This window comes from Eretmochelys imbricata, chromosome 8 (genome assembly GCF_965152235.1).
Source record: "Eretmochelys imbricata isolate rEreImb1 chromosome 8, rEreImb1.hap1, whole genome shotgun sequence".
NCBI classification, from domain to species: Eukaryota; Metazoa; Chordata; order Testudines; family Cheloniidae; genus Eretmochelys; species Eretmochelys imbricata.
Genome location: NC_135579.1, coordinates 63,958,064 through 63,985,696, shown reverse-complemented (window position 1 = coordinate 63,985,696; position 27,633 = coordinate 63,958,064). Strand labels below are relative to the sequence as shown.

The 27,633-nt window shown below is 43.1% G+C and overlaps 1 protein-coding gene across 1 annotated transcript in view; it reads left to right on the top strand.

Moving 5' to 3' along the window:
- The window catches only part of LOC144269569 (complement factor H-like), a 141,766-nt gene that overhangs the window by 19,508 nt on the left and 94,625 nt on the right, over positions 1 to 27,633 (top strand). Inside the window, exon 7 of the mRNA XM_077825351.1 lies at positions 12,464 to 12,646. Within this exon, the coding sequence (XP_077681477.1) occupies positions 12,464 to 12,646 (183 nt within the window). The remainder of the gene's footprint in view (positions 1 to 12,463; positions 12,647 to 27,633) is intronic.

Sequence of the window (27,633 nt, the reverse complement as noted above, 5' to 3'; positions counted from 1 at the left end):
GATCTTGTGGATTTAGAAAGGGTGAGCAAAGATCAATAATAACCTGTGTGGAGAGAGACCTATGAGGAGGGGTAGGTTGTGTTGTGAAATTTTCTTCACGAGGAAGGGCTTAGTTGGTTCTTTTGTCTTTGGGATATTCAGTTGTAAAAAAACTGCCTGTAAGAGTGACAGAACTATAGGGATTCTTTTCTCTTTTGTGCCATTGCCCCTGTGTGCACATGCGTATATGCACACTTCTCATGCTGTATGGGAATATATTGTTTCTTAGAAGACTTTTGCAGCTTGCCCTGGAGATTACTTTTTAGGCTGCATATGTTATCCCTTTTTCAGGGCTGCTCTTTGGGTGCAAAGAGGGTGGAGTGCCACTGCCAGATGCTCTGAATATGGAGGCCTACAGTTAGTGATCCTGACATATGCTAAGTCTGCTTTGCAACCCTCTAGCCATATAAAGCAGATTTAAAGCTAACTAGCCAGCTGAAGACTCTTCTATATCATTCCACTTTGCAGTCTCAGGCCATCCATCAAATAACTTAATCTAATAACTGTCTATACAACCTTCCCTCTTATTTGTACAAAGACTAGCCAAATTCTGGTCATTTTCAAAATCATACAAAACTACAAATGAAAGAAACTTTAACAAGTCAGTTGTGACAATGGGATGTAGGCTCTTGTGAAAATTGTATGGTACATCAATATCATATAAATAATAATCTGTATACCCCTAACTAGGCAAATATTAGTTATACAGCTTGTGTATAAACATAGCCTAATTCTCAGTCTTACATAAGGTCATAAAATTATGTTCTTCAAATAAAACCATCAACCATTACTATCATAATGAACAATTGTGTGTAGTACTTCATATACACACACAAAAATTTCTACAGAAATCATTTTTACTTTTCCTGGAAATTAATAATAATAATAATAATAACAATAATGATGTTTGGTTGTATTCCAGTAGTGAGTTGAGGCATAACCAAGATTGGATCCCCATCACTTTGTACTGACACAATAAGAAACAGTCCCTCCCTCAAACAGCTTGCAATCTAAATAAACAAAACAGGAAAAAGGTGGAAGAGAAAGACACAGAAAGGTGTTATAACTTGCCAACATTCACACAAGTTAGTGTCAGAGCCAGGAATAAAACCCAACTCTCCTATTGGTCAGATTAATAAGTGGAGGCCCCCTTTTCATGAACACACTATTAATAAAAGCAAAAAAAGTACCCTGCTTTTGACAACCAACAAATCATGTATATTACTGAATAATCATGAAAAGAAAATCAAAGACAATGAACAGAATAAACTACCTGGATAAACATAAAAATATGGAAAATTAAGAGTCAAATGAAATGCTGTGTATTTAGACAGGCATCTTGCAAATTTTAAGTGCTGCAAATTCAGTTATTGCATCTTGAAATGACAGTGTTTGAAATAAATCTTATTCAATTGACATAGTAGCCAGAGCATTAAACTTTGTTTCTGCCATAGTTGACTGAAGACAACATTTTTAAAGGCAAGCTTAGATAATGATCACTGTGCTTCACAGCTGACAATAGGTATAGTCAAATACAGTCTCAATGCAATGTAAATATTCATGAAAACATTGCTCAAATATTTGTCATTTGGTGAAAAGCTCAGGTTCTAGATCATTCAGGTAAGCACTGAGAAATGTGTGAGTGCATGTTTTCATCTCCCCTGTAGTTCGCGTCACTTTATTTGATCAAGAAATGTAAGCAAACCAAACCTTGTGGATAATTAGTATACCATTAACTTCTTCTTTTTAGTTCTGAACGTAGCTTATGGAGGATAACACAAAAGCAGTCAACCTTGAATTTCCCTTTCCCTCAAAGCAGTGTCACTTCTGCCATCAGGAAATTTTTGCTTTAGAGTATGTTTGTGTACTTCGTGGTTGGACTTATCAGCATAACCTCCTAATTGTTTTGCTTGCTCCTCAAAATCATCAAAGTGAGACTTGTAAGCTTGTGACAAATGTTTGCAAAGAAAGTCAGAAAATTGACAGGAACAAGAAGATTCAGACCTGGCTTTTGAAGCTGTACACTAGTTTTGTTAAACCTTTCTTGTATAACATTCCATAAAATACTAATAAAAGCAGTCTCCATGCTGCACGCTTTCTTGTACAATTGTGCTTTCCTCTGAGTTTCACCATTTTTCCTTGATATTGTCCATCATTTCTTTCAAACAACTTTGAATGCCTTCATATTTCACTACAATTGTTTTACAACATTCAGCATGACAGAACCATCTCATACCTGACAGGATTTTTAGGACAAGGGGAGAGGTCTTTGTTTCCTTTTGATAAGATTGTTTCGTAGAAGCTTCCATCGCCTGGGCAATGCCACAAAAAAGATACTTTCTGAACAAAACTGAAATGTTTATGGCTTCCATGCAACAATCAATACTGCAAGTTCCAGCTAAGTTCAGAGAAGAGCTGTGCATGGCATGTACACAGCTAGTGGGTTTACTCTTTTTTGATATAAGCTTGAAAATCTTCATACTTTTCAGACATGTTACTTAGAATCATAGAATAACAGAGTTGGAAGGGACCTCAGGAGGCCATCTAGTCCAACCCCCTGCCCAGAGGAGGACCAATCCCAACTAAATCATCCCAGCCAGGGCTTTGTCAAGCCTGACCTTAAAAACTTCTAAGGAAGGGGATTCCACCACCTCCCTAGGTAATGCATTCCAGTGTTTCACCACCCTCCTAGTGAAAAAGTTTTTCCTAATATCCAACCTAAACCTCCCCCTCTGCAACTTGAGACCATTACTCCTCGTCCTGTCATCTGCTATCACTGAGAATAGTCTAGATCCATCCTGTTTGGATCCACCATTCAGGTAGTTAAAAGCAGCTATCAAATCCCCCCTCATTCTTCTCTTCTGCAGACTAAACAATCCCAGTTCCCTCAGCCTCTCCTCATAACTCATGTGTTCCAGTCCCCTAATAATTTTGTTGCCCTTCGCTGGACTCTCTCCAATTTTTCCACATCCTTCTTGTAGTGTGGGGCCCAAAACTGGACACAGTACTCCACATGAGGCCTCACCAATGTCGAATAGAGGGGAACGATCACGTCCCTCGATCTGCTGGCAATGCCCCTACTTATACACCCCAAAATGCCATTGGCCTTCTTGGCAACAAGGGCACACTGTTGACTCATATCCACCTTCTTGTCCACTGTCACCCCTAGGTCCTTCTCTGCAGAACTGCTGCCTAGCCATTAGGTCCCTAGTCTGTAGCGGTGCATTGGATTCTTCCGTCCTAAGTGCAGGACTCTGCACTTGTCCTTGTTGAACCTCATCAGATTTCTTTTGGCCCAATCCTCCAATTTGTCTAGGTCCCTCTGTATCCTATCCCTACCCTCCAGCGTATCTACCACTCCTCCCAGTTTAGTGTCATCCGCAAACTTGCTGAGGGTGCAATCCACACCATCCTCCAGATCATTAATGAAGATATTGAACAAAACCGGCCCCAGGACTGACCCTTGGGGCACTCCGCTAGATACCGGCTGCCAACTAGACATGGAGCCATTGATCACTACCCGTTGAGCCCGACAATCTAGCCAACTTTCTACCCACCTTGTAGTGCATCCATCCAGCCCATACTTCTTTAACTTGCTGACAAGAATACGGTGGGAGACAGTGTCAAAAGCTTGGCTAAAGTCGAGGAATAACACGTCCACTGCTTTCCCTTCATCCACAGGACCAGTTATCTCATCATAGAAGGCAATTAGATAAGTCAGGCATGACTTGCCCTTGGTGAATCCATGCTGACTGTTCCTGATCACTTTCCTCTCCTCTAAGTGCTTCAGAATTGATTCCTTGAGGACATGCTCCATGATTTTTCCGGGGACTGAGGTGAGGCTGACCGGCCTGTAGTTCCCAGGATCATCCTTCTTCCCTTTTTTAAAGATGGGCACTACATTAGCCTTTTTCCAATCTTCCGGGACTTCCCCCAATCACCATGAGTTTTCAAAGATAATGGTCAATGGCTCTGCAATCACATCTGCCAATTCCTTTAGCACTCTCGAATGCAACGCATCCAGCCCCATGGACTTGTGCACGTCCAGTTTTTTCTAAATAGTCCCGAACCACTTCTTCCTTCACAGAGGGCTGGCCACCTCCTGCCCATGCTGTGCTGCCCAGTGCAGTAGTCTGGGAGCTGACCTTGTTAGTGAAGACAGAGGCAAAAAAAGCATTGAGTACATTAGCTTTTTCCACATCCTCTGTCACTCGGTTGCCTCCCTCATTTAGTAAGGGGCCCACACTTTCCTTGGCTTTCTTCTTATTGCCAACATAACTGAAGAAACCCTTCTTGTTACTCTTAACATCCCTCGCTAGCTGCAACTCCAGGTGTGATTTAGCCTTCCTAATTCCATTCCTACATGCCCGAGCAATATTTATATACTCATCCCTGGTCATTTGTCCAATCATCCACTTCTTGTAAGCTTCTTTTTTGTGTTTAAGATCAGCAAGGATTTCACTGTTAAGCCAAGCTGGTCGCCTGCCATATTTACTATTCTTTCTACACATCAGGATGGTTTGTCCGTGTAACCTCAATAAGGATTCTTTAAAATACAGCCAATAAATAACTTTAAAATAACTTGTGTTATTGTATGACTGATCTCTGGAGTTTTCAATAGCATTGTCCTTTGCATCCAATAAACTGTTCATGATCTGGAAGAGCAACTTGCCCATCTGGCTTTCAGCTGGTATATACCTAATTAAATCCTCTCTTATGGTGCCATGTAAGTAGTAGCATAAAATGACAGAGAACTGATTTTCATGGGCAATATCAGGAGTTGAATCTACTATCAAAGAGTAGTATTTTGCCCGTTTGACTTCAGTTACAATGAATTCCAAAACCTTTTGTCCCAATAGCTCAATGAACTCATCACAGTTTGTTTTCGACAAGTAGGATGGGTGACCTTTCTTTGTTTCCACAGTGTTTAATATGCTGTCTTACAAACTGGTCAAATTTTATGATGGCTTCAAGAATATCTAGATAATTTCCATTCTGAGGAAAGCCAATAACCTCCTCCGTTCCTCTAACTGCTAAACCACATTCAGCAAGAAGCTTAATAACTGTCACAATATGCCTTAAAATGTCTTCCTAGTAAGCAGTTTGTGTTAGACACAGCTGTACCATCTCCTTATCAATGTGATTCTTGCCTTGTGAACATGCTAGCCATGCAGCTATGGCGTTGCAATGTTCCACACTGTTTTCATGAAAGCAAGTCTTCTCTGCTTTTTTCCAGTTGGAAAAGTCTGGGGTTATGAAGTTGCTAAGATTATTAGGCAATGAAGAGTTTTCACATAAAACAGAATACTGCTCCTGTGGATTTAGAATGCTTCGACCAATGCCTCTGATGATGCTCTCCATTTGGTAGTTTTCATTAAAAAGAAGAGGTGAAAGTTACCATCTCTGACATTTGTACTGACACTCAGAAACTATAACTTTGTCATTGCGATTCTGAAAATAGAACAGTCCTTTCTCAATACCTGTAGTACAAAACTGTTCCATTATCAAAGTAGGCTATTTAGCCAGATCTTGTTCAATGCTAACAGCAACATCATCCTCTTTATCACTACTATTCATTCTACCTTCTGTATGGACAGGTGTTAGAAAAAGTGGGTCATCTCTTTCATCATTAGTTGTGTCCTTGATTTCAGGAATGCTTGCCTTTTCTTCTGAAGTCTCCTGAGGGAACAAGTTCATACTCATATCTTTGCTTTGATTATCATTTTCTAAGAGAGATGATCCACCATCATGGAAGATAATTCTGAAGCAGTACTAACAGAAAATAGTTAGCAAGTTTGGGTAACTTGCTTACAATATTCTCTTTCTAACTTAGCTTTCCCTTTTGCTGCTCTGCTTTGAAATGGTCAACTGGACATCTTGTTTATGCAAGGTTAAAACAATACTGCAGTTCTGTCATTAGCACCCAGCAATGGCAATGAACACCGCTAATTCGCACCCTCATTACCAACAATTCAAAGTCTAAAAACATTAATTAAACTTTTAATTAAATTAAAAAGCAAATGTGCTTTTATACTGGAGCTGCACTGAATAGACATCATATGACCTAAGCCTCTCCCTGACCTGCTCCAGACTCCACTAGTTCAATGCACCTATATGACTCACCTCCTTCTCCCCACATTCCTAGTAGTTTAGAATGCAGTTCAGTAGTAGTTAAAACTATAAGTGCTAAGAAGCTAGAAAGTGCAATTATATGCCCCCCCGATCATACTTTTACAGGGTGGTTTGGCTGGTGTGAACACAATCAATGACATTTTAGTATGAAAACTGAAATTCTAACAAGTAGGCATGAAGATGTATAAATATCTGCCTATGTATGAATTTTTCAGTTTGTAGCTTGTTTTATTTTCAAGTTAGAAGTGGCAGGAATATTGTGAATGGGTTTTGTATGTTTTTGATCTGATTTAATTTATTTATGTATTTATTTATTTTTACTTTTAACAAAGGGCTCACTTTTTAGATCTAGGTGTTTGAAAATGTTTATCCCCTCTTGGAGAGTGGGAGGAGGACAGGGAACTCACCTTATATTAGTTATAAAATTTCTCCTTGAAAAAGCTACTTCCCATGAAAAGTTGAGAGGAGTGGGTCCAAACAATGCTTGTAATGGAAATATTTTCATCACAACCTTAAGTGTGGAGTTGTGAATAAAACAGTGCATAGGACTTCACAAAGCACAAAAAAGAACAGTTACTTTTCCAAACATCTTGCAGTTGAATTCAGACCAACATATTACACAGGATGACAATTCTAGTACAAGATCACAAGACTCAGAGACTCTTGTGGCAAGTTATTTTTAATGAGGGATCTGAAGCAGAAGGACAGTTGGTACACACAGTGGGAGGCTTTCTGAGTATAGGCAGTGTCCTGACAGAAAATGCAAAGTCACAAGTACTCCACAACTTCAGTAGCACTGTAATTGCCAGTCACACTTTCCTGGCATTCATAGCTCATGGAAGTGAGTGGGGAAAAAAAGGTTAACAAATATTCAGGGAATCAGAATTTTGAAAGCGAACCTTGTTCTTTGCTCCTAGGCTGTCAGTGGCTTAGTGAGCTGTGAAGGCAGCATCTTTAGCCCTTGGCAGGAGGGAGCAACTTGTGTTGCTCTGTAGCAAATCTCCTGGCTTAGTCTGGGTTAGTGGTAATGGGATCCACAGTAATTTACCATGAGGCCTTAAGGCCTTGGGGGAAAATCCTGCTTCCACTGAGATCAATGACAAAACTGCCATTGAGGTCACCAGGTTCAGGGTTTCATCCTTAGGTGATAACTAATGAGTGGGAAATGGTAGATCTCCCTGAGAGCTCAGAGGAAAGGGAAAAATGCCCCTAGCCAAGAGCACCGTGTTATGCTGCTAGATAATATTGGGAAGGGGAAAAAATCAGGTTTCACAATGTGGCAGGGAATAAGAGCCAGGGTTGCCAACCCTCCAGATTGCCCTGGAGTCTACAGGAATTAAAGATTAATCTTTAATTGAAGAGTATGTCATCGGATGAAACTTCCAGACATACGTCCAACCAAAATTGGCAACCCTAACAAGAGCCCAAACCCAAACCTGTCTGAATAATACATTTCAATCTGCTGCATGAAACAAACATGAATTTAGTTTGGAGGGCTTAACACAGTTACCTTTACACTTCATCAGGGTACTCCAGTGACTGAGCATGGGTAGAAGGAAAGTAAGAGAGACTTCCTTTGGCTGTCGGCCTTCTCCTGTCACCTTGTTTATCCAGGGCTGATGATGTGATTTCCATCACAATAGCATGATTTAAACCATCCCATTGTGCCTGACTTTGGTTTTTATTTTGGATTAATGGAACTTTTCAGCTAGTGCCTGAGCCTGAACACAAACCCAATCCACAGCAATGGTCTCTATTTCCCTACATGGTGTTTCAGCACCTGTATCGTTTGGATTCTGTAAAGATGCTTTTTGTTTTAATAAACCGATTCCATGAGCATCATAGTGATACCTGTCAATAAAATACCTTGAGGGAATAATATGATTGATAACATCATCTGGAGGCTAATGCTACAAATGAATCTGTGCAGACACCACTACTTAAGAAGTATATTAGGCAAGATTTTTTGGCTGGTGTAAATCAGTGTAGTTCCATTGAGGTTGATGGAGCTTGCTGTTTTGCACCAATTGAGAATCTGGCCTGGGTGACCCAATTCTTCATTGCCTTGCATCTTGTGCAATTGTTTACACCTGTGCACACTTGATATCACAAGTTTCAGGCTGGTGGAAAAATCAAGCTCTTTGATTCACATTTGAAAATAAAGGTCTTTTCAGTATAAAGTACGAGAGTACTATGCAACAAGAAGGTCTTCTTTGAAAGATTTTTTTTTCAGATAAATAGCTAGTTTTGAAGAGGGGGGTTTGTTTTGTTTTGTTTTTTATTTGTTAAATGCCTGACTTCCATTTGCTAACCGAATTTAATCTTTTTTTTCTTTAGAAAAGTGTTCTCCTGGTCATTTGGAAAATGGTAAATTTATATTTAACTCTTTGACCACCTACAAAGAAGGTGATGAAATTTCATATGTGTGTTTTCCTGAAAATCTGCAAGCCAAAGTTACATGCACAAAGAATGGCTGGTCACCTACTCCAAGATGTACCTCTAACAGTAAGCAACAGTCATGTTCTATTGAGCAGATCATTAAAAACCTGTAGACATATTACTATTATCATCTGCCTGAAATACATGCAAAATTACCAATCCTAGCAGGTGACTTGTCATGACAATGCACATTTTTGATCTGAGTAACTGTGCAATCATATTGCAGTGACCTTCAAAGTTCTTCACCGAGCCCCTGACTGCTGTTTATCACCTCTGTTTGTTGTATGTACAGTGACCAGGTGTCTCTTTTTTTTATCAGAATACCAAGGGATCAAAAATGGATCCTGGGGGCTTTGGTCAGCACTGCTGACCAGACTGTTGACTGTCCAGTTGGCGGTGCTGCACAGCGGGACTGGCAGGCTCCCTGTTAGCCTCAGTGCCACTCCTGGGAAGCAGACGGCATGTCCCCCCTCAGGTTCCTATGTGTAGGGGCAGCCAGGGGGCTCTGCACGCTGTCCCCACCCCAAGTGCCGCCCCCACAGTACTCCTATTTTTAATGTGCTAGTTTGATTGGAGCTAAAGCTAAAGTATGTCTCTTCATCCTTGAATTTACAAGTTTCCAACTCTTATGTAGGCATACCCACAGTCACAGTGCTTGGCATGAGTGTGGCCCCTTAGAGCCAAGAAACGCAATTGCAAGGAAAGTTCTGCTCAGCCCCTGCCAACTTGTGCTTGAGCATGTTCAGTACAGATGGAATCTTCAGAGAATAATCAAGCTCTAAACCTGTACAAACTGTGACTTTCTGCCTTTCATAGGTTTATAACATGGCCAAATTTGGGTGCATTTTTTTTAGGACAGCAAAAGGTATATCTTTGACACCAGGTGGACCCCACAGCCAAATTTTGAGTCCCTGCTCCAAACCATGGAAGTGCTAGAGGTTCTCAACAAAACAGCTCTAACAATAACTTACCATGGATAAAACAGAATATTTTACTCAAACATGAGTCTCTGAAACAGCAAAACCATTCCAGCCTAAACTTTTCAAAACAAAACAAAAAATGATGCTGGGGCAGACACCAGACATGGACAATTTCAATCCAAATGGTTAAAGTCTAACAAAGTTACAAGCAATTATAAATGGGATTTTATCATCCAGGGTATCGGGTAAATTTAATAAAATATGTTATTCTTAGCTCCACCTGATATGGATAAATTGTGACATTTAGCCACTTGGTCTGGTCTGTGTTGGGGATAGTGTGGATGCCAAGTAATCCAGCAGCAGTTGTGCTCCAGGAAATCCTATCTTTCCTCCAGTTCTCTACCAGGCATGAGTTGTGTGTGCATTACACCATCTTTTGGGAAAATGAAGCATGTTCCTCTGTCTATACCTAGTCAGCACTTCTGGGTGTTGCAAAGTGGGTTAAAGCCATGGCTCCACCTTGCCCCTCTGCCACCCCTTCCTCCATGGAGTGGCTTGCACAGTTTGTCTGGTAGCTCCGGGTGCTTGAACATCAATTAAGATAGCATGTGTAAAATTGAGTCATCAACGTCCATAACAAAATTCAGCCATACAAACACATCCTGCCTCAAAGCCTCATTCCCTCCCTATCTCTACTCCCTCTATCTCTACTACATCCGGCTCACAGATGATTCCTCCTATTCACAGTGGGACACGACCACTGTCAATACAGCGTGCTCCCATTTGGACTCTCCACTGTACCAAGAGTGTTCTCCAAAACCCTTTCAGTAGTCACACCTCACCTGTGAAAACAAGGGATCATAATTTCCCCTTACATAGACAATTGCCTTATCAAGGGATACTCATACATAGAGACAGAGACAATAACATGACTGACCATCATCCTCTTCCAAAAACTTGGGTTGCAAATAAACTTTCATGAGTCCACACTGACACTCTCACAACAACTAGAATTCATCAGGGCACACCTGGACTCAACTCAAGCCAGAGCCTCGCTACCTCATGCCAGATTCTTAACCATCAAACATCTCATAGACACCATATCCATCTGTCCAGGAATTGGGGCACGGATATGCCTACAATTACTAGGACACATGGCTGCCACCACATTCGTGGTAAAACACGCAAGATTCCACATGCGGTGTCTTCAGAGGTGGCTGCATTCAGTATAAACCCACCAAACACAGCCTCAACATGATGTTAACACCATCGACCAAGGTTTTAGCATCCCTACAATGGTGGACAAGACCGGAAAACGTCTGCATAGGTGTTTCCTTTCATCACAGACCTTCTTCAATCTTGATCACAACAGATGTCTGCCTACTGGGCTTGGGGGCAGGGCACACCTGGACCACCACACGATATAAGGCAGGTGGTCAATACTGGAAACATGCCTTCACATAAACTTGCTAGAACTCAGAGCAGTAAGATACACTGTCTTCACTTTCTACCACTCATAAGAAACAAATCAATTCAAGTGATGACAGACAATGTTGCATGCATGTTCTACATCAACAGACAAGAGGGGTGGGGTGCGATCCCTCTCCCTATGCACCAAAGCCATGAAACTATGGAACTGGTGTATTGAGCACCACATCGACATCTCAGCTTCTTGCCTACCAGGATGCCAAAACACCACCGCCGACACATTAAGTAGACGGTTCTTACAAGAGCACGAATGGGAACTGAAGCCTACGGTCTTACAACAGATATTCTATCAATGGGAGTTCCCATCGACTGACTGATTTGCTACAGCACAGAACCACAAATGCCCACTATTTTGTTTCAGGGTGGGACTTGGTCCCCGGGGGGATGCTATCTTAATCCGGTGGGACAAGACACTTATGTATGCATTCCCACCGATCCCACTAATACACAGACTCCTATGCAAGACCAGGAAAGACAAAGCCAAGATCATCTTGATTGCCCCAGCATAGCCCAAACAGACTTGGTACCCTTACCTGCTGGTTATGTCAATTCATCCTCCACAAACTCTTCCAATGAGGCCAGACCTCCTGTCAGAGGCTGACAGTCAGATGTTCCACCCACAACTGGAGAAGCTCCATCTGAAAGCGTGGCTCCCCCAAGCATGGTTCTAATCACACGAGTTAACCTGTTCAGAGCAGGTCGAACACGTGTTGTTGAACAGCAGACATGATTCCATGCGAAAAACTTATCTACAAAAGTGGAAATGTTTTTCCGCATGGTGCCTACATAAATGACTTACTCCCTACACTACACCACTTCCAGTGGTGCTAGACTACCTTGTAGAGCTAAAGAATTCAGGGTTATCACTGAGCTCTATCAAAGTACATCTCGCGGCGATTAACACCTTCCATGACAAAATCGACAGATTCTTGACGTTTACACATCCAACTACGAAACGCTTCCTTGCGGGACTCCAGAACCTTTACCCTGAAGTACACCCTCCCATGTCCACATGGGATCTGAACTTAGTCCTCAGGGAACTCATGAGACCCCCCACCCTTCAAACCCCTAACTATCTGCCCCTTACTATATCCAATCTGACCTGGGCTAAAATTCCTTCCCTACCCCACATATGGTAATCAGCAAGACCCTGAGCATGTGAGCAAGAACCAGCCAGCAAAGAGAGAATGCTTGGTGCCACCTCAGAGTGGCATTAGAAAATTTTGTAATTACATTGTAATTACAAAAAAGGCAGGCATTCAACTTGCAAATACAATACATTTGCATTACAATTGCATTACAATGTAATTTTCTAATTACATTGTCATGCAATTGTAATGCAAATGTATTGTATTTGCAAATTGAATGCCTGCCTTTAAATGGATATTTACCTGACACAGCATTTGATTTATAGAACATTTTAATTTGTGTTGGATTTAATTTAGATGATTTTGCTGAATGTGAACTTCCAGAGAAGTTGAAGATTATAATCCTTCCACAAACTATCAGAGAGAGAAGGATCTATAAGCACAACACACTTATAAGGTACACGTGTAAAACAGATGCCACAAAGAGGATGCAAGCAACTTGTAACAATGGGGAATGGACACCCAAACTTGACTGCATAGGTAAGCTTGTGTATTTATATACAAATTGTTCTTTTCTAATTATTATAATTACCAAGTATTGCATCTACCTTTAGTCTGAGTGAAGATCAGTAGTTTGAAAAAAACAACTGGTTTAATCATTAAAACCTATATCTGTTTATATGCCTAAGCATAGGAAAAATAACTTGCTGCTTTTAAATTACTGGAATAATCTGAAATTCTCTAAACCGGAGGTGAGCAAACTTTTTGGCATGAGGGCCACATCGGGGAATAGAAATTGTATGGCGGGCCATGAATGCTCACAAAACTCCCTGTCTCCAATAGAGAGGGGGTACAAGCTGGACTAGGGAAGGGGAAGAAGTATATTGGGACATGGTGCTGAGGGGAGGAGAGACTGGAGGCTGGCAAGAAGGGGAGATGGAAGGGAGAAACTGGTACTTGGAACTAGGATGGGGGGAGATTGGGACTTGGGATCTAAATGGGAAGAATGAGGGACTAGGAGCAGATGAGGAGGTGGAGGAAGGGAAAGAGAGATTGGGGCCAGGAGCTAATCTGTGGGTGCTGGTGGGGAGCTTGGGGGAGACACAAGGGGGAGCCAGATCAGACAGGGAACAGGGAGAGGGGAACCGGGGCTGGGTGGGCACTATTCCTAAAGTAAGTCCTAAGACTAAAATATAATCTTATAAGCAAATATCTGTGAAACACATTGGGAAAGATTTTGTCTCATCCCCACCTAGCGCTGGTTCATATAGATGATAACCTGCCGTTGCTACCAGTTACTCCATTAACTCAAATGGCAGAGGTCTGTGCAGCTGATCTAACGGTCCCAACTCTATTCATGATTGATGTGGGTGTCAATAAGATGCCACATGATGGACTTTCTATTTTTATGTACTTTTTTAAAAAAACAAACTACACCACACACACAAAGCCATGTTAAAAGAACATTAAGGTTTCAGGTCAAGCACTCAAAAGTTAAGAAATGCCAGGTACTTTTATAGCCCCATCTCTGTTGTATCTCACAATCTTTAATGGAGTCATAGTGTTTAAGGGCAGAAGGGACCACTAGATCATCTAGTCTGACCTCCTGTATAGCACAGGCCTCCAACACCACCCACACACTAAACCTATCAATTGCAATGACACCCAAGTATTACTGCCCACGGGAGACCAGACTATTATGTGCTAAAGGCAGAGAATAGGAGGGACAGAGGTGCGCCAGTGTCCAAGGATCCCACAATGGCAGAGAAATTAAGTGAGATGTATCCAGATAATTCTGGCAAAAAAGCTGGAGAGGAAGGCAAAAGAACCCTAAGGTAACATACAATCTGACCTGGGCTAAAATTCCTTCTTCTTCGAGTGCTGTCCCTATGGGTGCTCCACTTCAGGTGATGGTGTGTCCCGGAGCCGTTGATGGAGATTTATAGTCTGGTATGGCTGCGCATGCTCAGTAGCTGTCTCACAGCGCTGTTGGAGTCTCTTCAGCGTGTGCACAGCCCGACCCCCTCAGTTCCTTCTCAACTGCCCTCGGCTGAAGATGGAGCTCGGGGCATTGCAACAGCTTCTTCCCCTCAAGATAGAAAAAATAGATAATTGTTAGCTCAGTTTAAATTTTTTCCATAGATAAGTTAGTTAGTTGTTAGTTGAGAAAAAAATGTTAGTTTTCTTCGTTTCCAGGTTCACGGTTCTCTGTGGAGCACAAACCATGTTAAAAAAAAATGTTGGTCCACTTGGGACTTTACTTTAGCCATGCCAGGCTCCCCTGGCTTCAAAAGATGTGGCTTTTGCAAGGAGGCTATGTTGCGCTCCGACAGGCACTCCCTCTGCGTGAGGTGCCTCGGGGAGACGCATATACCATCCAAGTGCATCCACTGCAACAATTTGAAGGTGAGAGCTAGGCATGCCTCAGAATGATCCTAATGGAGAAATTACTCCAACCTGAATATGGGAAGGGCACCCCAAAGCCTTCCCCTAAGTGCTCCCCAACTCAGTCTGAACTGACTAAGAGCGCTGTTCCATCCTCTCAAGAAAAGAGGAAGCGAGCCTTGAGCTCTCCCAGGCGGGAACCTTACAGAAAGAAAAGGTCATTACCAGCAGTGCCGATGGCCCCGAGAGTCAGTACCTACGACTTCCCTGGCACCTCCAGTACCTGACACACTGGTCATCAGAACAAGGAGTTGAGACCGCAAACATGCCACGTCTCTTCCTCGGCACCGACAGTACCGACACCCGCGTCGGAGATGGTGCCAACCATACAATCACTCTTGCCGACATGAGTCTCGGCGCAGCAACCTTCCTCGGCACTGCAGCCACTGGCCCCAACAAAGGTGAAACAGAAGACTCCTAGACACCCAATACCTACTACTAAGACATCGGTACTGCACCCATTGGCACCACAACAATTCCTGATGCAGAAGGACATCACTGTTGCTTTGGTGCCAGGATCACCTCTCCTTGGCACCAAGGGATCACCTATCACACAACCAACCTTGCCTATGGCACCATCAATGTTTAGTGACAGTGACAACGAGGACCAAGAGGAGCAAGTGTTTTCACCACAGGGCTTGCCCACACCTCAATGGAAACCTACTGGAGGCACACCATGGCATAAAATCCACCAGTCACAACCTCGCTTTCCATGGTATGTACCCCCATAGATGGGTCCCCAAATGGCATTCATGATGCAGTGGCCACCAGGGGCAGCATACAAAGCCCAATATGCTCGGACCTCCTTGCCGCCTATGGCACAGCTCCGGTCCCCTCCTGTATCCCCAGGGCTGGCAACAACAGGAGCCACGGAGGAGATGGCCGACAAACCAGAGGAAGAGACTGCCCCCGAAACAGTGTCACCTGAACATAACTCTTCCTCTTTTCCAGATGTAACCGTTATGCTACCTCCACCTACCATGGCTGACAACTTTAAACAATTTCACGAGCTATTCAAATGCATAGCGGTCATCCAGGACATTCCCTCTAGAGGAAGTCCAAGAGTAACAACACAAACTATTAAAAATTCTACGTCCATCTTCTGCGACAAAAATTGCCCTGCCCATAAACAATGCCATCCTCAAGCCTGCAGAGACAATATGGCAGACCCCGGACACACAAAAGGGTGGACAATGAATATTATGTCCCAGCAAGGGCATGGACTTCCTGTTTGCTCACCCACAGCCCAATTCTTTAGTGGTGGAAGCGGCAAACCACCGGGCTAAACAATCCCAAAACTGTTCTATGCCACAGGATCAAGACCACAAGCATCTAGACCTTTTAGGTCACAAGGTCTACACCTCCTAGATGCTACAATTCCACATTGCCAACTACAGTGCCCTCTTGGCTAAATATGACTTTGACAATTATAGGAAACTCTTTGAGTTTACCATGGACATACCAGAAGACAGGAGAGCACAATTCAAATCAGTCCTGGTCGAGGGACAGTTGGTCACCAGGACGGCCCTACAGGCTTCCCTGGACATCGCCGATACTGCAGCCCATGCCATGGCTATAGTGAGAGTGATGTGCAGAGCCTCATGGCTGCTATCATCTGGTATACAAAAAGATCACCAACTAAAGGTTGAGGGCCTACCTTTCGATAAGGACAAACTCTTTTTGGCAAAAAATGATGAAGTCCTACACACCGTGAAGGACTATGTAATGACCCCTGCATACACTTGACATATCTACACCACTCCCCAAAAGGAAGTGGTACCAAACATACCAATGAAACAGGATACTCAATACACCCGTCCTCAATCCAGGCCTTACGGGGTGGGCAGACACAGAAATAGATCACCTTGACACCAGCAGACTCTACCACAACAAGCAACATCCCAGCCATCAGGGAACAAACCACAGTCTGAAAGTTTGGTCAAGTGTCTGAACGACCTCCCCTGAACACCAGTGCTTACCTGCCCATTTCGTCACCGCCTACAGCATTTTTACCAAGCTTGGGAGCATATTACACAAGACCGTTGGGTCTCAGAAATAGTTCAGACGGGCTACTTCATCCCTTTTACTTTCCCCCCCAATCCTCCCCCTTTCCCATCCCTCTTCAGGGACCTTTCTCACAAACAGCTTCTAAGACTGGAAGTATATCGTCTACTACAGCTAGGGCCATGGAACCAGTACCAACACAATACAGAGGAAAGTGTTTTTATTCCACTATTTTCTGACCCAGAAGAAAAGTGGTGGATGGCAACCGATACTAGACCTATGAAAACTCAACAAATTCATACTGTCCCAGCACTGGAAGAGGGAGACTGGTTTTCAGCCCTCGACCTACAAGATGCATATTTTCACATCTCACTACATCCGGCTCACAGATGGTTCCTCCTATTCACAGTGGGACACGACCACTGTCAATACAGAGTGCTCCCATTTGGACTCTCCACTGCGCCAAGAGTGTTCTCCAAAACCCTTGCAGTAGTCACACCTCACCTGTGAAAACAAGGGATCATAATTTCCCCTTACATAGACAATTGCGTTATCAAGGGATACTCATACATAGAGACAGAGACAATAACATGACTGACCATCATCCTCTTCCAAAACTTGGGTTGCAAATAAACTTTCATGAGTCCACACTGATACTCACACAACAACTAGAATTCATCAGGGCACACCTGGACTCAACTCAAGCCAGAGCCTCGCTACCTCATTCCAGATTCTTAACCATCAAACATCTCATAGACACCATATCCATCTGTCCAGGAATTGGGGCACGGACATGCCTACAATTACTAAGACACATGGCTGCCACCACATTCGTGGTAAAACACGCAAGATTCCACATGCGGTGTCTTCAGAGGTGGCTGCATTCAGTATAAACCCACCAAACACAGCCTCAACATGATGTTAACACCATCGACCAAGGTTTTAGCATCCCTACAATGGTGGACAAGACCAGAAAACGTCTGCATAGGTGTTTCCTTTCATCACAGACCTTCTTCAATCTTGATCACAACAGATGTCTGCCTACTGGGCTTGGGGGCAGGGCACACCTGGACCACCACACGATATAAGGCAGGTGGTCAATACTGGAAACATGCCTTCACATAAACTTGCTAGAACTCAGAGCAGTAAGATACACTGTCTTCACTTTCTACCACTCATAAGAAACAAATCAATTCAAGTGATGACAGACAATGTTGCATGCATGTTCTACATCAACAGACAAGAGGGGTGGGGTGCGATCCCTCTCCCTATGCACCAAAGCCATGAAACTATGGAACTGGTGTATTGAGCACCACATCGACATCTCAGCTTCTTGCCTACCAGGATGCCAAAACACCACCGCCGACACATTAAGTAGACGGTTCTTACAAGAGCACGAATGGGAACTGAAGCCTACGGTCTTACAACAGATATTCTATCAATGGGAGTTCCCATCGACTGACTGATTTGCTACAGCACAGAACCACAAATGCCCACTATTTTGTTTCAGGGTGGGACTTGGTCCCCGGGGGGATGCTATCTTAATCCGGTGGGACAAGACACTTATGTATGCATTCCCACCGATCCCACTAATACACAGACTCCTATGCAAGACCAGGAAAGACAAAGCCAAGATCATCTTGATTGCCCCAGCATAGCCCAAACAGACTTGGTACCCTTACCTGCTGGTTATGTCAATTCATCCTCCACAAACTCTTCCAATGAGGCCAGACCTCCTGTCAGAGGCTGACAGTCAGATGTTCCACCCACAACTGGAGAAGCTCCATCTGAAAGCGTGGCTCCCCCATGGTTCTAATCACACGAGTTAACCTGTTCAGAGCAGGTCGAACATGTGTTGTTGAACAGCAGACATGATTCCATGCGAAAAACTTATCTACAAAAGTGGAAATGTTTTTCCGCATGGTGCCTACATAAATGACTTACTCCCTACACTACACCACTTCCAGTGGTGCTAGACTACCTTGTAGAGCTAAAGAATTCAGGGTTATCACTGAGCTCTATCAAAGTACATCTCGCGGCGATTAACACCTTCCATGACAAAATCGACAGATTCTTGACGTTTACACATCCAACTACGAAACGCTTCCTTGCGGGACTCCAGAACCTTTACCCTGAAGTACACCCTCCCATGTCCACATGGGATCTGAACTTAGTCCTCAGGGAACTCATGAGACCCCCCACCCTTCAAACCCCTAACTATCTGCCCCTTACTATATCCAATCTGACCTGGGCTAAAATTCCTTCCCTACCCCACATATGGTAATCAGCAAGACCCTGAGCATGTGAGCAAGAACCAGCCAGCAAAGAGAGAATGCTTGGTGCCACCTCAGAGCCATGGCCCCACTCCCACCAATTTCCAATCTCCAGCCAGCCATCACCTGATGCTTCAGCGGAAAGTGAAAAAAACGTCCCAGAATATGTTGGGGGGAAAGGGGCAAAAATCCCTTCCTGACCCCTGCTAGTGGCTGGCCAAACCCTTGAAGCATGAGCTTTTGGAACTTTCAATTTAAACCAGAAGTGAGCTCGAGGATTGTTGAGACCTGCCCCCTACCATCACAAGCAACCCAGTTATAAAATTGCACTGAAAAGTTTGTCCAGATCTCTGTTAAAACTAAAGAAGTTGTTTGCCCACACAACTTCCATTGGGAAGCTGTTTCAGAACCTCATCCCTCAGATGCTAGAAACTTTCCTCTAATGTTCAGCCTGAATTTGTTCATGGCCAGGTTTACATCCACTACCTCTTGTCCCATCATTGTCACATAGCTTAAATAGTTCTTCACCATCACTGGTAATTACCCCCCTAATGAATTGATAGAGAACAACCGTATTCCCCTCGGACCTCTTTTTGTGAAACTAAACAAACCAGACTCTTCCAGTCTTTTCTCATAGATATGCTCTCCATTCCCCTCATCATCTGAGTAGCTTTTCTCTACACCTGTTTAATGTGCCTTGTGAGGTCGCAGCGCAGTGCTGGGAGAGAGCTCTCCCGACACTCTAAAAAAACCACCTCAATGAGAGGCACAGCTCCCAGCGCTGGGGCACTGTTTACACTGGTGCTTTACAGTGCTGCAACTTGCTGTGCTCAGGGGAGTGTTTTTTCACACCCCTGAGCGAGAAAGTTTCAGCGCTGTTAATTGCCAGTGTAGACAAGCCCCAAGTCTCCCAAGACCTAGGCTAGCACACTAAGCACTGGACCATCCTTCCTCTGTGGAATCTTAATTCAGCCCCCTTGGGGTAGTCGTCAGTAATATGATCACATACCATTTATTCTGTGTACTGAATGAGGTAGGGGTCATATGAAAAAAAACAGGGGTGTCAATTAATCAGTTAACTCATGCGATTAACTAAAAAAAATTAATTGTGATTAAAAAAATGTATCTTGATTAATCGCACTGTTAAACAATAGAATACCAATTCATCATCATCGCTGTTTCCACAACATATTTTGTTTTTTACGGGACAGGGTTGTTAGCCCTGGCCCCTCCCCCACAGACCAATCCGGCATGGTTGAACCTACCAGGAGCAAAAAGCCACCGCTGACAGAGACTCTGGGGATTGCTAGAGCACGCAAGCTGTACCGCCACAAGAAGGCACAGATACCAGGGGACAGAGAACACTAATTGAGATGTATTAAATATTTTTGGATGTTTTTCTCCATTTTCAGATACATTGATTTCAATTACACCACAGTATACAAAGTCGACAGTGCTCACTTTATATTATCTTTATTATATTACAAATATTTTCACTGTATGAAATGGCAAACAAATAGTATTTTTCAATATGCACTTCTCATACAAGTACTGTAGTGCAATCTCTTTATCGTGTACATGCCACTTACAAATATAGATGTTTTTTGTTACATAACTGCACTCAAAAACAAAACAATGTAAAACTTTAGCACTTACAAGTCCACTCAGTCCTATTTCTTGTTCAGCCAATCGCTAAGACAAACAAGTTTGTTTACATTTACAGGAGATAATGCTGCCCGCTTCTTATTTATAATGTCACCTGAAAATAAGACTAGGCATTTGCATGGCACTTTTGTAGCTGGCATTGCAAGGTATTTATGTGCCAGTTATGCTAAAAGTTCATCTGCCTCTTCATGCTTCCGCCACCATTCCAGGGGACATGCTTCCATGCTTCCTTGCTGATGATGCTTGTTAAAAAAATAATGCATTAATTAAATTTGTGACTGAACTCCTTGGGGGAGAATTGCATGTCTCCTACTCTGTTTTACCCTCATTCTGCCATATATTTCATGTCATAGCACTCTCGGATGATGTCCCAGGACATGTTGTTTCTTTTAAGAACTTTCACTGCAAATCTGATAAAATACAAAGAAGGTACCAATGTGAGATTTTTAAAGATAGCTAGATCACTCAACCCAAGGTTTAAGAATCTGAAGAGTCTTCCAAAATCTGCGAGGGACTAGGTGTAGAGCATGTTTTTAGAAGTCTTAAAAGAACATTCCGATGCAGAAATTACAGAACCCAACCTACCAAAAAAGATAATCAACCTTCTGCTGGTGGCATCTGACTCAGATGATTAAAATGAACTTGTTTCAGTTTGCACTGCTTTGGATGGTTATCGAGCAGAACCTGTTATCATCATTCGTTCTGTTGAACGAAGCAGACACACCATGCATGAGGTGTCCAGAAGAAAAGGAGCAGCTACAATTACTGGTTTCAGACATAGGCACAAACTAAATTTCATTAGTAACTGAACTCCTAGTGTATTTAGGGCTGGTGTTTGTTTAACTTTCTGACAGATTTTTAACAGTGCTCATGTTGTAAGTTTCATTGCCCACCAACAACTTAGTGCATGTGTTTAGGTTCTGGTTGCAACCTTTATTTAAAATTAGGTATCCATATAAAGAGTTACAAAGGGCTTAACTAAAAAAAAGTGGCTTGTGGGAGGGTTAAACTCATTTTACTCTTGTGTGTGTGTCTTTTCAGAAATACCATGTACCGATGTTCCAAATGTAAGCAGAGTCAGGATGGGCTCCACCCTGACATCTGGTGGTGAGGTGTGGCAAGTTGTGGAAAAGAACTTCAGGGGCTGATCTCATTTGCATAGGCATACCCACCCCACCTAGAATGAGTCCATAACTGCCCAAATGGTCACTTTGGCTGTTGTGGGATCCCCAGTGTCTCTGTTATTGGGGCGGGAAGAATAAATTGTTATTACCCTGATTATGGGAACTGTGCTTGGAACTGTACTTGGCCTTTTGTTATGATGGAGGGACTCACCATCAACTGAGTAGCACTCGCTAGGCAAGGGACGTGGGTTCCAAAACTCTGTGAATTGAGAGAGACTTGAGACAGGTATTAGTACCTGGTGGTGTGGGCCCCTTTTTGAGGGCCTGAAGCACCAATTGCACCTCTGTCTCTCTCCACTGTGGAATGTCAGAGCTAATTTTGGGTCTATTAAGAATCTTGCTACAGGTACTGTGCTGCATTCGCTTTGGCCTTATGGTGCACCAGCACTAAGGCTCCCACTACTATGAGCTGAAATCACTGAGCACTGTGTCAAGTAGTGGGGAGCCGGAAGATCTAGAGTGCAGCGGTGCTGTTCGTGGATAGGCTGGCGGAGTGTTTGTGAGACGGCGAGGTGAGCAGAGCTGTTTGTGAGACAGCGAGCTGTGCAGAATGGAGCCGGTCGTGGTGGAGCGGAGCTGTTCGTGAGACAGCGGTTTGTTCGTGAGACGGCGAGCTGAACAGAGCTGTTCGTGAGACGGTGAGCTGAGCGGAGCCGGTCGTGGTAGAGCAGAGCTGTTCGTGAGACAGCGGTGTGTTCATGAGACGGCGAGCTGAGCAGAGCTGTTCGTGAGACGGCGAGCTGTGCAGAGCGGAGCCAGTCGTGGTGGAGCAGAGCCGTTCGTGAGACAGCGTAGCAGAGCAGAGCCCTGTGGGGCAGTTAGCTTCAGGACACGTAAGGTGCCCCTTACCTCTTTCCCCCACACACAGGCACATTTTAGCCAGACTGGGGAGTAACACTCTGCAGATGAACTTTTGAACTCTGGGGCTGGACTTTTTGGACTTTGGGTGATTTGTGGATTGCTGGACTCAAGAGACATTTGGGTTCTGGGACTCAAGAACCCGAGGGAAAGGATGTGGCCCAATTTTCTGGGGTGGGTCTTTGCTCATGGTTTGGTTAATGAACACTAGTTGTGGTGTTTCCCCAATTTAATGCTGATGTTGTTTACCTCATGTTATTAAAGATTCTCTACTACACCAAGACTCTGTGCTTGCGAGAGGGGAAGTATTGCCTCTTTGAGGCGCCCAGGGGGTGTGTAAGATTTTCCCAGGTCCCTGGGTGGGGGCTCGAGCCAGTTTTGCATTTGCTTTGATGAGAGGGAACCCCTGTGTACTGAACCCGGCCCTTGCTGCTATCAACTTGGCCTGGCAGAAGGGTTACACAAATATTATCAATGCTCAGACTGAAGGAAGAGTGAAGCAAAGTTATAAGCCTGGTGAAACAGTACGTTATCAATGCCATCCTGGTTTTATCATCCATGGATCACCAGATGTTATGTGTAAAGCAGGGAATTGGTCCACACAACCTGTGTGTAAAGGTACAGTGAGCAATTTGATCTAACTTTAAAGAATCTAGTTACTCATTTCTTCTTATTATTATAGACACTCAGAGACCACCTGGATAGGTCAGACAGATAGAATAGATTACAGAATGCTGATGCAGAAACAATAAGTAGCTAACTTATGCACTGATCATTTCAAATACAGAGGGGATTGGGAGGAATCAGTGTTTGCCAAAAGGAAAAAAAAAAGGTAGAACAATAAATCTTTTTTGCAAGCTGCTAAGAATATTAATTAATTTAAAAAATATAAAATGGGTGCTCACCCTCTTCCTTTTTAGCATATTACAATTCTCAAGATGTACTTGTCAGTATACAGAGCTCAGTTCAGCAGTCTTTTCTCTCCTTTAGGTCATTAAGTCAATGGGTGTTTTGTCTGGAAATCAGAGCCTTCTTTGGGTCCAACTCTGGGTCCTGCTACTCAAGCAGTCAGGGATTTAAAGGCATTGTTGATGGAGAAAGCAGGCTGCTTATTACAGCTTCAAGAGCCACGTTATCAGCCCTGACTGTCAATTCTGAAGAAGCTGGTAAGGGAGAAGTTGGCCACTGTTAACAGTGCCAGATCCCACTGATGAAAGTTTTCAGATCTGTCTGACTCTGACAGGGCTGCTCTGGCTCTGAAATCCAGGCCAGTTCTGATTTCAGCTTCAAGGACCAAGTGGGTGGATCTGAATATTTCACCAGATCATGTGTCATCCAGGTCTTCCACTCTGGCTTCGACATCTGCTCCAGTTTCAGGTCCATCTTTGGATCCAAAGAGGACTTTTACTTCAGTGGCTGATGTACAATCATTCAGTTATAAATGCTCTTCAGATCTAAGTGAGAAACAAAGGAAGGCAGTCTTCACCAGTTCCAAGGTCTGGGTCATCTTCACCTGAGAAAAGAAGGGCAGAGATTATTAGTTTCTCTCTTGATCCATCTCTACCTCTTTCTCCTCCTCAGCCTCCTACATGGTATCCACAAACAGCTTTCTCTCCATTTATTTCTCTCCACCCTCCAGGTCCATTGCTGTCTCCATTACACTCCATCACACATCCAGAATCAATTCCATTATTTAATCGAAGATAGAGGAAGAATAAAGAGAACTGTTTCTTCCCAGTTTGTGCCTCCTCCTGTGGATATGTTCTGAATACAAGTTGCTGTGGAGATTGGCAGCCCTAGGCTCCATGGCCTTATTGAGTGCTGATGCAGTAACTTTATAGTTGTTTTCCATATGGATGGAGATATGATGATTCATCTATAAAGGATCTGGCTGTGGAGAATCCTTGCCTCTAGTTACTGTCTGCATCTAGTTACAGATATTCTGTCTGCTGCCTGATACTCTGTCTGAAGAAGATGAGGAGATAGCTCCTCTTTTAAAATAAAAACATGCTGACACAGATTACTCTTCTGATTTGTCACTGGATGAGAATGTGGGGGAGAATTCTGCCTCTTCCCCTTCTCATGGCAGCAGAGTTTCATGACCTGATGGATCACATGGTGTCCATGTTGAATTTATAATCCATAGCCATGGAAGAAACCTCCCCTCTAGTGTTTGGAGGAAGCTCTTGGTGCTACCTCCAAGAGTAGGATGTCACTACTAATTCTGCTGCAGCCTGCTAAGATTGTTTGTTCCACTTCTGCCTCTTGCCAGCTTATCTCTAAGAAGGCAGTCAAATTATATAAGATAATCAGGATGAAGTGTTTTCATATTTTCACACACATCCTGTAACTAATTCAGTGGTGGTGGCTATTGCCATTAGCAGTTTGAGATCTGGACAAGCATATTTCACTCCTACTGATAGGGGGAAAATATTGCTTCCTTGGGGAGAAGGTGTTTTCTTCTTCCTTTCTTAGTATTAGGGTGGAAAGTTATCAAGCAGTTATGGCCTGCTATCAATTCCACCTATGGAAAAAGATAGCATTGTTTCTGCAGGATTTGCCAGATGGCATACAGAATTTGGCAAATGAAATCCTAATGGAGGGTCAAAATGTAGCAAAGCACACACTCAGGGCCTTCCTTAATACTTCAGACTCTTCTGCCAGAGCATTGGCTTCTGAAGTTACTCTCAGGACACATGCTTGGGTTTGCTTTCTTACTCTGGCTCTGAATACTAGAATGAAGATAGAGGATCTCCCCTTCGAAAGGGATGGTCCTTTAAGTAAAAAGACAGATGAGTTGTTGGGAAAACTGAAGGAGAAAAGAATGACAGCCTGCTCTTTGTGTTTGATTTCTTCTATTAAGAGGATACTTTCTATACCTTCTTTCCATAATCAGAGACATTATTATCCACAATCTTCTTTGGCTTATTTCTTGTCAAATCAAAGATGTCAGCAACGACACCAGTGGGCTACATTTTTCCAGAGGTAACACAAGAAGAGGTCTTTCAAATTGAGGCCTAAATCAAAATAATCCGCATCCTCCCTGTCATCTTCGTTGAACACCAGGCTTCAGCTTTGATGTGATATCAAGAGTAGAAAATGAAACTGCAATGACTTGTCCCTTCCTCTTATGGAGACAGGCTAGCCAATTTTATCAGCAAATGAAGGTTTATTACATCAGATAAATGGGTCATAGAAATTAGAGACAAAGGCTATGCCATTCAGTTAGAGAAACTAACCCCTTCAATTCCCCCTATCATCCCTTTCCAGTGAACCTTTTCACAAGGCCTTGCTACTTTCAGAAGTGTAGAAATTACTGCTTATATGTGCTGCAATGAGGTATCTGAACAGGGATTTTATTAAAGATACTTTCAGGTGCAGAAAAAACACTGGCTAGTTTCATCCAATTTTAGATTTCAGAAATCTGAGCAAGTACATTTGGATGTTTTGGTTCCATATGTTAACTTTGGCCTCCATAATGCTTTCACTTTCAGCTATGGATTGGTTTGCGACTCTCAATTTAAAGGACAAATATTTTCATATTTCTATCTGACACAGTCATTGAAAGTATTTTCACTTATTGGTAGCCGGACGCCATTTCCCATACAAGGTCTTCGCATTTGGCCTGTCCACGGTACCAAGAGTGTTTATGAAATGTCTCTCTGTTGTAGCATCACATTTGAGAAAACAGGATATTTTTGTTTACATATTTGGATGATCGGCTGTTGAAACGTGGAGCTAAATCTGAATGTCAAAAGGTCAAATCTCTACCCAAATCACATAATTTTATTCATGTGCTCCTTAGTGCACACAGCAGCAGCGAAAAATCTTACCAGAGAACAGATTTTTTTAAAAAAATAGCGCAATGTTTTAAACATTAAAATATATCAAACTCAGAAAATAATTTTCTTCCTGGGTCTCATGGTGGTGACTACTTGTAAGACTCCATTTGTGCATCTCAAAATAAGACCAATGCAGCATTGGATGTCCCAGGTCTACAGGCCAAATCTGAACAATGTTCTAACACTAGTCAGCCTGCCTTCTGGACTGGTGGTGGTGGTCAGTCAGAGCAGTTATCCTTTGAGGAGTCCAGTTCAATTCCCCCTTCACCATCAATGAGGGGAAATTCAAATGTGTCAAATAATGGAGGATGAGGAGGAGGAGGGAGTCTCATTTGAGTCAGTTTACAGTTTGAAGTCATTGGTCTTATTTGAAATAGTCCAGATTTGTGGCTTGGATGCAGGAAAAAATCTGATTCTCCTGTCTCAGCTTCCATACCTTGTGTCATAAATATAAAGGGAAGGGTAAACCCCTTTGAAATCCCTCCTGGCCAGGGGAAAGCTCCTCTCACCTGTAAAGGGTTAAGAAGCTAAAGGTAACCTCGCTGGCACCTGACCAAAATGACCAATAAGGAGACAAGATACTTTCAAAAGCTGCGAGGAGGGAGAGAAACAAAGGGTCTGTGTGTCTGTCTATATGTTGTTTCTGCCGGGGATAGACCAGGAATGGAGTCTTAGAACTTTTAGTAAGTAATCTAGCTAGGTACGTGTTAGATTATGATTTCTTTAAATGGCTGAGAAAAGAATTGTGCTGAATAGAATAACTATTTCTGTCTGTGTATCTTTTCTGTAACTTAAGGTTTTGCCTAGAGGGGTTCTCTACGTTTTGAATCTAATTACCCTGTAAGGTACCTACCATCCTGATTTTACAGGGGTGATTTCTTTATTTCTATTTACTTCTATTTCTATTAAAAGTCTTCTTGTAAGAAAACTGAACGCTTTTTCATTGTTCTCAGATCCAAGGGTTTGGGTCTGTGGTCACCTATGCAAATTGGTGAGGCTTTTTATCCAACATTTTCCTGGAAAGGGGGGGTGCAAGTGTTGGGAGGATTGTTCATTGTTCTTAAGATCCAAGGGTCTGGGTCTGTAGTCACCTAGGCAAATTGGTGAGGCTTTTTACCAAACCTTGTCCAGGAAGTGGGGTGCAAGGTTTTGGGAAGTATTTTGGGGGGAAAGACGTTTCCAAACAGCTCTTCCCCAGTAACCAGTATCTGTTTGGTGGTGGTAGCGGCCAATCCAAGGACAAAGGGTGGAATATT